Source organism: Marmota monax, unplaced genomic scaffold (genome assembly GCF_021218885.2).
Source record: "Marmota monax isolate L192 unplaced genomic scaffold, Marmota_monax_Labrador192_F-V1.1 WCK01_AAM20220418_F8-fsc00200, whole genome shotgun sequence".
Lineage (NCBI taxonomy): Eukaryota > Metazoa > Chordata > Mammalia > Rodentia > Sciuridae > Marmota > Marmota monax.
Window position 1 is genome coordinate 963,345 of NW_026692549.1, and position 12,835 is coordinate 976,179.

The window sequence follows — 12,835 nt, forward strand, 5'->3', positions numbered from 1 at the left end:
ATACACCAATCACTTGTGGTGAATGACCATGACCTACAGCAAACTGGTCTCAGCAGTGCTCACTGGACACTGCCTCCAGCTACTGACAAGAGCTACCTTAGGGCTGTGGCGGTGGCTCGGTGGTAGAGCGCCTGCCTGGCATGTGAGGCCTTGGGTTCGATTCTCAGCACCACATGTAAATAAATAAAGATCCATCGACAACTAAAATAAATGTATTTTTTAAAAGTGTAGATTGAAAAAGAAAAAAAAAAAAAACTACCTTACCAGAAAAAGGAAAGCAATCAGATGATGGATTTTAATGGTTTGCTTATTTAACCACAAACGGTAGGGATTTTAGATGTCAGATATTAATGCTAATAAAAAAAAGCAAACATCAAAAATAGAAATCTACTTGTAATAAACCTAGAAACCCTGTTATCAACCTAATTCTCTTTGGAGAATTTTAAAAATTTAAAAAAACGTGTCAACTTAAGCTCACAGAGGCAAATAAGATCACACTAGATAAAGGGCTGGGCTGGGGCTCAGTGGTGGAGTGTTTGCCTGACACATATGAGGCCTTGGGTTGGATCCTCAGCACCACATAAAAATAAATCAAGGTATTGTGTCCATCTACAATTAAAAAAAAAAAAATTAAGAAAAAAAGGAGAGCGATTACATTGGATAAAAAGAACAAACAACTAGCTCCCTTACAATTGTATTTTCAAACTCTAGGAAAGTGTTTAAATAAATAAACCACACGTACAGCTTTAAGGGGTAAAGCCTCACACTATCTCGAGTTAGATCTCAAACACGACCCGTAATGTGCACTGAGAGGCAATGTGGAACTTGTGGAACTTGTGGAACTCGGCACTGTTTTGAAAGACCACTGCATATTGTCAGAAGTGGCAACTCAGCAGCACTCGCCCAGGCCACAATTGCCCAGAAGCTCCGATCCCTTGACCCAGCCCTTGGCACCCAAGGCCAAGTGTCCCTCCCAGGGAAATCCATGCCAGAACCATTAGTCACACCATAAAGAGAAGGGTTAGTAAGGACCAGGAAAATTCCAAGGATGTCTTGCCACAGAACAGTCGTGAACGAGAGGGGAAATGAAGGCAGGAGACAGATCTACGCGCAGGCTCAAATCCCCGTCAGCCCTCCACGGTCCGCAGGCGGTGGTGACCAGGCAGGGCAGAGAGTGGCTCTGCCCACTGCCATGCTCTCTACGTGGCTCGCCTTTCATGGCTCAGTGACTCTGGCCTCTGGCCTCGGGGCGAGGAAGGGCCTTTTCCCTGAGCAGCTGCAAGATGGCCACTCGCGACTGGCATGAAGAGGCTGGGGATGAGGGGTAGGCTAGGCACAGCGCCTCTTGCACGGCTTCCTCCTCCCTTCCCGGCTCTCCAGGAGGCCTTGCCAGGGTCTGGTCACTTGACAAAGTCCGTGAGGCAGTGTCTGAGCAGCACCTTGCCCACGACGTGGTAAGCTGGGACAACTTCCACAGCAGAAAGGACGCAGGCAGGTGGGCTCTGCAGGATGCCAGTCCCTCTAGGCAGCAGCAGGAAGCTCTGCCCTGGGAAAACGAGTGAAGCTGCCCAGTTCCGGCCACTGCATCAAGTTGAGGGTCTCTGCTGGCAAGTGCTTGTTCCAGGCTTGCACCTGACAACCCATGAGGGCTGGGAGGCTGTAGTGCCCACTGCTTTACCACTCGCCCCAGTGGCTGCGGGCTGACGGAGAGAGACCTCGATGGACACCAGGGAGGTGCTGACCTGCACCCAGTGTGGCAAGGGGCGCAGGAGAAAAGCAGAGCCGAGAGGGTGAGGAGAAAGTGCAGAGAGGAGAAGGGGCCTGGATGCTGCCTCTGGAGAGGCCCACCCCTGGCAGACGCCTTGTCAAAGTAGCGCCAGGCCTGGGCGGCAGAGAGACAGAGGCAGTGGACAGCAAAGGCCTTCAGAGTTCCCGTGCTCCTGACACCGCTCAGGGCAGTGAGAGGCAGAACCAGAAGGCAGGGCCACTTACTGGGCAAGCGCGCCTGGGCCTGTGAGGTGAGCACCAGCCGCTGGGGCGGCGCGCTCTGCCCAGCCGCCAGCGAGGGGGCCTGGGGCGGGGGCGGGGGCAGGCCTGGGGCGCAGGCAGGGGCCGCGGTCTGAGCCCGCGGTCGCACAGGATGGGCAGGGCCAGCTGCCGGGCTGGATGTCGTGGCGGGGTGGTGTCGAGCGCTGGCGGAGGCCGGCGAGGTCTGCAACAGGGCCGCTGCAATCGATAAGTCGGTTTGTGCAAAGCCGTTAGCAGTTCTTCTCAACGACAACGCTTCACACACGAACTTCAAAGAAATTACATAAACGTTACTGCACACTGTCCTCAAGAGAAAAGCCCTCTGGGAAAAGACAGAGGCAGGACAGGGACGGTCCTCAGTGGAGAGACTACCACTGTGCTTTCTGGTGCTCCTCCTCCCGAGAGCAGGCCGGGCGGAGCCAAGCCGGCCACAGCTGCCCCCCACACACAGCACTGGGAGGGCGGCCACTCTCATCAGTCGCAGCCCTAAGTCTGCTTACCTCGGAGGAAGTGGTGGGTGTGACGCCAGGAACCTCCGTGGAGGCCAAGACGCCACGTCTGCGACCCCTCTGCCATCTAACCCTATCCGTCCTCAAGTGACCGCCAGTTAGGCTGAAATGATGGCACATGTAATAACAACAAGTGTCTCCAGCAACGTCCTGAGCCCTCTGCCAAGGTGGCCATCATCGTCAACGTGTTCTCAGCCAAGAGAGAGGTTTCTCACACAGGAGAAGCCCAGCGTAAGAAACGAGAACGTCTATGCCTCCTGAAAACTAGACCAGGTGGCTCAACGTGTTGGACCTGCAGGTGCTCGCTAGGGAGCTCCTGGCACCGGGGCCACGACCAAGTGAAGGTACCTTTTGCATCCGGGTTTGCAGAGAACGTGGCGATCGGTGGCCGTCCACGGGCCTGGCCCTGTGGAGGCGCAGCAGCTGTATTGGCAGTTGCTGTCCGGGGCGGGTGGGAGCTGGGGAAGGCCACGGTGCGACCCTCGGGCTTCTGGCCGTACTGCACAGGCTGAAACAACCTGGACACCCAGGCCCAGGCGAAGACGGCATCAGCCGCTGCAGAGCCCAGGCTCCACAGGGCGGCCGAGGGGCCTGGAGGCTGCCCAGGGTCCCGGAGGCTGCCCAGGGTCCCAGCTCCAGGAACATGGGCCAGGGCAGGGCGGGACCCCTTGATGGGGGGGAAGGGCCAGTGACAAACTGCACTTGAAATTGGTATGTGGACCATGACTCTGTGATATTGGGACAAATGTGATCTAAACTGTTTAAATAAACATTAGTGTAGATTAGAAAAAAAACTCCTGCATAACACCCAGGGCACTTCAGAGCCAGAGGGCAGAGCCAGAGCCTCAAGGTGCTGCATAGGAGCGGTGGGAGCCGCCCACGCCTGTCCACAGGCTGCTGCCCCCATGTGATCCCAAGGGAGCACAGCATGCTTCTCCCTCCCCTAGGGACATAAGGGACAGAGATGGGCAGCTGCGGTTGGCCATGAAGCCAAGGGCAGGAAAGGGCGACTGGGGCAGCCTGGCCCTTCACTCCGGGACTCCTGCTTCCTGTCTTCCTTTTCACCCAAACACTGGAGCCTACCAGTTTCTAACAGCAGGAGTTGGCGCTTCCTAAACCATTCCCGACTCAAGTCCATCACCTGACCTATCTGATCCTGTCCTCCTACCGATCCCCCAAGACCATCACTCCACGTCAGTGTATCGCCTAGAGGGACCGCTGCCCTGTGGTGCGGTGGATCCAGTGTCCCCCACCCCCCCGCGCTCTGCCCCATGAACACGCTCTATGCCCTGCTGGTGCAGCTGACTGGTCTGGCCATGCCAGCTGCTACTGTATCAGGCCCCTCACACCCCAATGCCTGGGCCACAACCACCACGCATGAGCTGGCGCAGAGTGGAAAGCAGTCCCTATGCTGCCCACAGCTTGCATGGCCACGCTCGCCAAAACCAGGGTGTCTGGGGAGTTCCCCGGGGAGTGGGCAGCCATATTTGGTTATCAGACTTTACTTCCAACACCAAACACTCAGGCCAACTGGGCGCTGACCTGCAGCCACACTTTGGATGGGCAGAACAAGCCCCTGCTGCTCTCAGCCCTCACCCACGCACCTACTGGCCTTCAGCTTCACTGCCACTGGACGGGCTGACGGGGGTGGCGAGTTGAAGGCCTCCTCCATCAGCTTCCGGGTCACCTTTTTCTTAGACAGCAATTCTGCCTCATGGTGAGTGATTTTATTCTCTAATCCAATGAGATCAAATATAGAAAGATCGGCTTCCTAAGTAGAAAAACAAACAAAATAAAACCCTGCCGCACCAGGTGGCAGAGGACAGCCTAACCAAGAGCCAGACCTGCTAGGGGTGGGAGCCCAGCTGAGCAGGCTCTGCAGAGGGGGTCCTCCCAGCCTGTGCAGCTGCGCAGGCTGCACACTTCGGGGCCAGCGCCCCTCCTTAACAAAGGGACCCCAGGAGGGCGCGGGAATTGGGCAAGGGCAGGGTTGGCAGCCTCGGATCACACAGGTGAAGGCAGGACACCCAGGGAGAAGGAGGGCAGTACCAGGCCTAGTGCCAAAGCCTGAGCCTGTGCTTCCTGGCAGGTGCTGGTGAGGGTGGGGAGCAGAAGGCCCTCCTGCCACTGCTGGGGAGGAAGGTGACGCAGCGTAGAGCACAGTCAGCAGCTTCACCAAGTCAGGTGCAGGGCAACGTGAGGCCAGCTCCCCCACCCAGCACACCCCAGAGAAGCTACAGCCTGGTGTGCACAAAACTTAGCAGGTGTGTTCTCAGCGGCACACTCATGACAGCCAAGGGTGAAAACACCAAGATGTGCCCCAGCTGATGACAGGGGACACAGCTCCAGGCTGCTCCTGTCAGCGGGTATCACTCAGCCTCGAGACTCAGAGCCATCGGACACCACCACTGGAAGAACTCCAACAGCCAGGCATGGGGGTGCAGCCTGCGATCCCAGCCACCAGAAGGGAGGCAGGAGGGCTGCAGGCTCCAGCCAGCCTCACCACTTGGCAAACCTCTCAAGGCAAGCCTGAAAAGGGCTGCAGACATGGCTCAGCAGTGGAGCCCTGGGGCTTGATCCCCAGGACTGCAAAAACAACAAGGACCAAAGGATCCCGTTCGCATGGAACCTCAGGACATGCAAACGTACAGACTGAGGTTAGATGGGCAGTGGCCAGGGAGGGGCGAGCAGAGGGGGGACAGGGACTGGAAGCCAACACATGTGGACGTGCATGGGCTTTTATCTACTGTGTGCCTGGCAGGGACCGGACAGGGCTCAGCTCTCTGAACCCTCCACTTACCTTCCAAACACCTCTCTCCAGTGCCTCTAGGACCAGAGAGGCCGACTGGTACTGCAGAGGCCCTGCCACGTAGGAGGAGTCAGGGACCCGGGGCTCTATCAGTCCGGGGTGGTTGCAGATGCGCTGCAGCCTCATCAGGATGCTCAGGACATTGACAAAGTGACCGCTCTTCAGAGCCTCCTGAGTCCTGCTCGGGGAAAGCGCAGTTCAGCCTGACAGCAGACACATACTTGCCACTCAGCTCCTCGCTAGCAGCTCTGCTGGTGCCAGGACATGGCACCTACACATCCTCTCCAGATTGGGCTGGCAAATCAGTCACCTCCAACATTCAAGTCCAAATCCCCACATGGCTTTGTTTACCTGCTGACACATGCACATCTTCACACAAAGATACCCTGGCGGGGAGAGGGGGCCGGCCATGCGCAAGCACTCAGAGGAGGACTATTACCCATTGTGACTGTGATGAGTCCCCAAGGGCACGGCCACCTGAGAGGCACTGTGAAGGACAGAGGCTTACTGAGCCCAGGTGGGATGAGTCTCCTTAGAAGGGCCCCCAGCACCCACTCAGGGCAGGCATGCAGGTGCCCGACCCTGACTGTGGTGAAGTAGGGCACAGGCAGACCCCAGGGCTCACCAGAGCCAGGTCCAGGAGGAAACGGAAGCTGCAGCATGGGGCAGACCTCTAGGGGGAGGAGGCCGCCCTGGACACAGCATAGCAGGGCCAGCCGCCCCAGGGTGCCACTGGTCTGGAGAGACTCAGGAAACAGACCAGAGCCATGGGAAGGGCACTGCTCCATGAAAGTGCCGCATCCACAGAGGAAGGCCCTGGAGGACCAGGTGTGAGAGTGAGCAGAGCTCAGTGCAGGTCGTGCCAATTCCAGGCACTCAGGGACATCTCCAGAGCTGGCAGCAGCGGCAAGTGTGGAGAGCAAAGAGCTGGGTGAGCAGAGAGATGCACACGCCTGGCCAGCAAGCAGAGCAGGGAGGGAGGGAGGAACAGGGAGGAGTCGTGAAATCACACCACACTCATCTGCGCGTGGCCAACAGAATAAGACAAAGGACAACGGAAGATGGAAAATTCCAGAGATGAGGGACCCAGCACAGGGACTAGGAACAGAAAGGCAGCTCCCTGGGGAGCCAGGAGACAGCAGGGGCAGGGGCAGGGGCAGTGTGGGGGTGTGGAGCTGGCCGGAGGGCTGCCCAGGACAGGGCTCCTGGCTGTCAGCTGCAGCCCAAGAATGGACAGCTGGACACCTGGTGGTGGCATGGAAGCCCATGTTGACCACCTGTGTGAAGAGACCACCCTGGGTGCCCTCCAGAGATGGCCATTGCAGAACAGTGGACACTGGCGAAGACAGCTCTGCTTTCCCCAGCGGGACCCACAGCCGTGGGCCCTTAAGCCTCCAAGACACATGTGACTCCCAAGCAGAGTCCCACACTGGGGGCATGACAGGGAAGAAGCCCCAAGCCCCACCCCTGGGCGAGGCTTTCCACACAGGCCTGGGCCAGGTGGAAGGGCAACCTCATGCCTCAATTCCCTGCGCTGGCACATGGCTCAAGAGAAGCTGCCTCCCTGACACTCAACCCACTCCTCTGCCAGCGGCCACCTGTCCCACAGTTGGCAGAGGGCGACGCCAGCCACACAGATGGCAAGCTCCGTTTCTCTATCCAGTTTCCACAATGATCCCGAGAACTGGCCAGTGTCACATCTGGAGGGGGTCTGCCACTCCTTGCCCCACTAACCATGACTGCAGCCTCCCGCAGACAGCCGAGCAAGGTGCAAGCCAGTAGTCCCGCACACTGGCTGGCACCTGACTCCCCAGCAGGCCTTCAGTCACTCTGCAGAAATGCCCAACCATTTCTTGGAGGCACACTGGGGGCCACATATTGCTCTGAGTGCTGCAGACACGAGAACACCCACCTCAGGACCCGAGGACACCACTGCACACTGGCAGCAGGAGCAGAGAGGCCAGCAGGGCCCATGGGCAGCCACTGGGGCCAGGCCTCACGCCTGCTACCTCCCTGCATCCTGAGCTATCCTGGCCATTGCTAAGACCGGGGCCATGCAATCACCCTGCACCTGCCCACCTCTGCCACTGCACCTCCTGAGGGTCCTGGATCTTCTCCCACAGAGCCAGGCAAGGCCCCCTGACAGGTGGGGACCAGGTCCAGATGCAGCACTGGGGACTGCTGCAGTTCTTAGATGCCTCTGAGTAGACGGAGCAGGGAGAAAACACTGAGCAAGAAATCTGAAGTCCTTTGAAGCTGAACACAGTGGCCACACCTGACACCACCACCCCAGAGGCTAAGGTGGGTGGATGGTAAGTTCAAGTCAGCCTCAGCAACTGTGAGATCCTGTCTCAAAATAAAAAATAAAAAGGGATGGGGATGTGGCTCAGTGCTTAAGTACCTCTGGGGTCAGTCCCCAGCACCAAAAATTAAAATTCTTTGGAACCTGGTTTCCATGTTTCTTGCATTTGGTCTTTCTAAACAGGAAAACACAAAGCCCAACCAAAAGAATCCAGCAGCCAGGAGAGGCCACAGGAGTCCACAGCAAGTCCACTCACAGCTGGCATGTGGGCACAGCCTCACTCACCACCTCTCCCTGGATGGGGACAGGGAGGAGGCTGCAGATGGCCAAGGCATGATGTAGCCTGTTGTGACCAGAGGATCTTCTACAACAGGCACACTGTGCCCACTGACCTGCTCCCCTCAGCAGCTACCCCAGGTCCCAGTGCCCCACTGCTGGTGAGAAGGTAAGCCGTTGGTCAGCGTGTTGCCTCGGCAAGCCCACACTGCAGGCCCTGGAGCCACCCAGGTAGCAGCAGCAGGAGCTGAGTGGACATCATGCCACACATGTGGCAACTGAGGCTGGCAGAGTGGCAGAGAGGATGAGCCAGGTTGAGCCCCAGACTCAGGGACAGGAGCTCCTGCCGAGCTCCCTGTGACCAATAGCAGGACAGGCCCACGCCCAGCCGGCACTCACCCAGGCTGCAGGATGACGTCCTCGTACAAAGCTTTCTGCCGACTGGACAGGCGGCACTTGAGGACGTGCTCATACTTCCTGGTCAGCTGCTTCTCCACATCTCTTTTAGTCCTCCGCAAAATAAACGGCTGTGTCACCTAGAGGGAAACAGCAGGTCTTTCTTTGGCAACCCGCCATATCACGTCTGTCCACGGCAGGCGCCCCACTCTACAAAGGCAGACGTACCCGGTGCAGCCTGATGACCACCTTGTGGTAGTAGTCCTGGTTCTCCTCGCTGGGGGCTTTCAAGGGGAAGCTCAGGTAGGGCCTGGAGATCCCGGGGATGAGGAAGTGCACCATAGTCCAGAGCTCCAGGAAGGTGTTGTGCAGCGGCGCATCAATCAGGAGCAGACGCTGCTGGCTGAAAACAAGATGAGAGCATTTTGGGAGGACCAGAGGACCCTGGCGGCCAGCCAAAGGAGACCTGCCTCAACAAAGAAAGGGCTGGGGGGTCAGTGAGCACTTGCCCAGCCAACCCAGCAAACATGGAAAACGGGGCAGCACTGAATGCTGGGATACGAGGAGGTGGCTCACAACGACCCTCCTCTCTGGTGGCATCTGAGAAGGGTCAGCAGCTCCACAGGGCAAGGCACATGCACACGGGTCCTGAGGAGAGGGGCTGAGCCAATAAAGTCAGTAGCCTCCCCCGCCCAGGCCCTGATAAAGGTAAAGGGCGACTCCCTGGACTAAGAGAGCCCCCCATGTCTGCAACAATCTGCGTTCTCCAAAAGAGTCCACAGGTAACAAGAACAGCTACAAAGCCCTCGGGACAGTGGGTTGCACCAGCCCTGGAGTGGCAGCAGACCTCTGCAGGGTGAAAACGGCCTCCCAGTGCCGCTCAGTCAAGCCCTTCACACGCTGCATCTCGTCGATGACAAGGCACTTCCAGCGCACTCGTGAGAAGGCAGGGTAGCCTCTGAAGAACTGCTTGTAGGACGTGATGCAGATGTGGAAGCTGTTGGGCTCGGCCCACTCCTGCAGCAGAGAGAGCGCCACCTTCCCACCAGGCCTGCCCTGCGCCCCGCAGGCAGGCCACACATCGAGAGCAGCCCCACGGGGCTGCATGGCGAACTGCTCCTGCACATGACTGGCCCGCTCACCTTTTCCACCAAGCTAAAGCTCATTTGTTGACAGATCAAAATGCCTTGGAAGCAGTGACAACTGCCATTTGCAAAATATAGAGATTAGCCAGGCACAGTGGCGCACACCCCGTAATCCTAGCTGCTCGGGAGGCTGAGGCAGAAGGACTGTGAATTCAAAGCCAGCCTCAGCAACTTAAATGCCCCATCTCTAAATAAAACATAAAATAGGACTGGGGATGTGGCTTAGTAGTTGAATGCTCTTGAGTTCAATCCCTGGTACCGGGAGGAAAAGAAAAACCCAAAGGAAATTGCCAAAGGGGACCCTGAAGGCGGGCAGCATCTGTAGTGGATAATCTGAACAAGTAAAAACCGTGTTCAGAGAATGTGGATACCTGCTGGCAGCTGACCGCTGTATGAAGCTTTTTAAAAGCAAGTTAGTAACTACATATGGAGTTTTGGTTTGAACGTGGCCCCTCCAAAATTCCTATTAAGCTGAACACCTGCTTATTAGGAATATAAGAGGAGGGGCCTTCTCTACCCTCATGGGCAGGTGGGACCCTGACCAAGGCTGTAGTGAACAGCTGATACTTCTGCCTGCCCCACACAAGGACTCGGCAATGAGGCGCCATCTGGTCAGCCAATGCTAGGCCTGCACAGAACAGGGACCACGAATGTCCTGGCCTCAGACTCCTGCCTCCTGATCCTCAGGAAGGAAGGCCTGTGTGTGGAGGACAAGTATGCGGCCTCTGGCATGGGTAGAGACTGACAGGCAGCACGCGCGACCCCACTCCACACAGTCCGTCCCCAATGAGCCAGAACTGGAGACGCAATGAAACCTGCGGTTAGTGCACACTGGGCTGAGGGCCGGGGAACCGCAGCGGGGAGGAGGGCGGGAAGCTGCCCTGTGAGTTGTGAACCTTTCCAGGAACGCTGCCCTGGAGATGCCCCTGTTGGTCTGTGACCCTGAACTCAGGATGTGTCACGACCTCTCACCCAGGCTGGCGACACTCAGCGTGGGCCTGAGGCACAGCACCACAGCCTAGAAGGAAACGTGGTGTGCCTGCAAAGAGCAGGCTCAGGGGCTCGCTGCCCCAACGGCTCACAAGCCCAGAGGCTCGAGCAGCAACACCCAACATGTGTTAGGAAGCATGACTTCACATTCTGAAATGTCTTCTATGAAAATTAAGCTGGTTCTAAATTCAGTTTTATTTCGGGAGAGAGAGAGGTACCTGTCTCTTTGCTTTGAGTTCTCTGTGGCTGCCAACGTAGGAGAGGGTTTTGAGCCCAGGACACCAGCGTTTCAGCTCAAGCTCCCACTTGAGTATGTTACAACTTCTCACGACAACAAGATGGGGGCCCCAGTTACCTACAAAAGAAACCAGAATCACTTTAAAATAACACATCAACTCCAGGTTCACTGCGATGGCTTTGAACAGAGAACTGACACAGTAGGTGCCAAATGGACCCGCATGGGAGGACACCAGCCATGAAGGGGAAGGCACGCTGCCCTCCCTAGCGCCACACCCCAGACTGCGCAGGCCCCTGAGGAGCACTGCTGAAGACAGAGTCGTGAGAACCCAGGTGGGTACAGACCATGGAAACCCCACTGCAGTTCCCGGGAGGAACTGCCCCCGCGAACCACAGGCAGGAGCAAGAGAACAGGCCATGCCCTCCCCAGAGCAGCAGGCATCCAGCAGCACAGGCCCATGCTGCTTTGGCAACATGATGGACAGATCCGCTCCTCACGGACACTGATCCCTGGCCATAGCACACCCAAGCCACCCAAGTAGGTAGTGAGAAAATTAAGGATCTAAAGCTACTCAGTGTAACACAGACACAGCAAATTCAAATTCCACACAGTAACTGAAACACAAATCAAGTTAAAAAACAAAATGGCAGACTTCAAAAAATACATATGTCTACAGCCACTACTTGGGAGGCACGAAACAATGACAAATTGCCAGGAGAAAACGGGCCTCAGTAGAAACAGGAATGCACGGAGAACAGAACACCAGAGGGCGGCAACTTTCCAGAGTACAGCCCCTCGTGGGAAGGCTACCCCAGGGCCAGCACACCCGGTATCAAACACGACACCCAACATGTGGCTGCCTGGGAGGAAAACATGGCTGTGCCCGCACACGTCTGCCAAGGTGGCCATTGGACAGGACACTTGCCACTTTGCCCATGGTCCGCATCAGGGAGGGAAGTAAGCAGACCAGGGACACCTCCTCTCCCTGGAAAGCAAGAGAAACCCTGTGCCCTCTGGGTGCTGAGCCTGGGACCAACTCTGTGGGCTGATCAGCAGTCCTAATGGAAAACTTGAGGAATGCACACTGCTCTGGGTGCTTCCTGCTGTCCAGGAGCAGCAGCCGAGAGACAGCAACATTCCTGACCCAAGTGAGAGACCCCCGAGATCTACACCAGCAGAGTTAGAGTAGGCGGCACACACTCCGAGCTCCTCCTTCCAACACCTGCAGATCTGCACCCTCCTGGCCCAGCCACCACCTCTCAGTGAAGTGCACCCTGCCCCTTCCAGCCTCCGCAACCACCAGCAAAGCAGCCCAGAGCCTACCTCCCCCAACACAGGGCCAGCACTGCACAGACCTGGCGTGAGGCAGAGCCACATGAGCATACACAGGCCTTACAGCCCCAAGGCTGGCCAGGCCCTTCTGCCTCCCCTGTCTGTGCCCTCCAAGGACAGATGAGACAGATGACCTCCAGTCTTTACCACAGTCACTGCCCACCACCCAAGGCTTCAGTGACCTGCAGAAGCGAGCAAGTGCCGGCTGTAAATGAGCATTCTGAACTGCTTGGTGACACCTGCTTCGTGCCCTCCTTCCCGCCCAGGACACAAGCGTTCCCTGTTTGCAGACTGCGCTATGAGTGATACCCATTCAACTCTAGCTCAGTAGCCCTCTTGGCTATCAGATCGATGGCCACAGTGTCACAATGCTCGTGTTCAAGTGGCCCTAAGCACCAGAGCAGCAATGGACCTTGGCAGTGCATGTGCCCAGAGAGACACAACGCTGGCCTCCAGTGCACAGGGGGACATCCTCACCTCAGGGAAAAGGCAGCACAGAGAGAAGTGCTGCTGAGGATCAGGTACCCCAGTGTTTTGCAGCACAGCACCTGGAGAAAGGGGACTACTGTCCTTACAACAGGGCAAAGCACACACTTTCTTCACTGAAAAAACAGTAAGGCAAGGCGGCGTTCCCATTCTGAATTAGGTACACTTAGAAAATCTATTTTAAAGTGTTTCATTTAAGTTGCATAATATTGCCAGGGCTCAGTGGCACACACTTGTGATCCCAGCAGCTCATGAGGCAGAGGCAGGAGGATCCCAAGTTCAAAGCCAGCCTCAGCAAAAGCGAGGCCCTGAGCAACTCAGTGA

At 56.9% G+C, this 12,835-nt stretch overlaps 1 protein-coding gene across 13 annotated transcripts in view; it reads right to left on the reverse strand.

Moving 5' to 3' along the window:
- Ep400 (E1A binding protein p400) overlaps positions 1-12,835 on the reverse strand; it is a 100,608-nt gene that overhangs the window by 36,153 nt on the left and 51,620 nt on the right. For 10 of the 13 annotated variants that reach the window (XM_046445940.2, XM_046445939.2, XM_046445944.2 and 7 more), the window contains 8 exons: positions 10,674-10,810; positions 9,168-9,337; positions 8,549-8,723; positions 8,324-8,460; positions 5,338-5,524; positions 4,142-4,308; positions 2,886-3,055; positions 1,993-2,226 (listed from right to left, as the gene is read on the reverse strand). In XM_046445940.2, coding sequence (XP_046301896.1) covers positions 1,993-2,226; positions 2,886-3,055; positions 4,142-4,308; positions 5,338-5,524; positions 8,324-8,460; positions 8,549-8,723; positions 9,168-9,337; positions 10,674-10,810 — 1,377 coding nt within the window. The remainder of the gene's footprint in view (positions 1-1,992; positions 2,227-2,885; positions 3,056-4,141; positions 4,309-5,337; positions 5,525-8,323; positions 8,461-8,548; positions 8,724-9,167; positions 9,338-10,673; positions 10,811-12,835) is intronic. The other 3 variants (XM_046445942.2, XM_058579748.1, XM_058579747.1) reach the window with 1 other exon arrangement.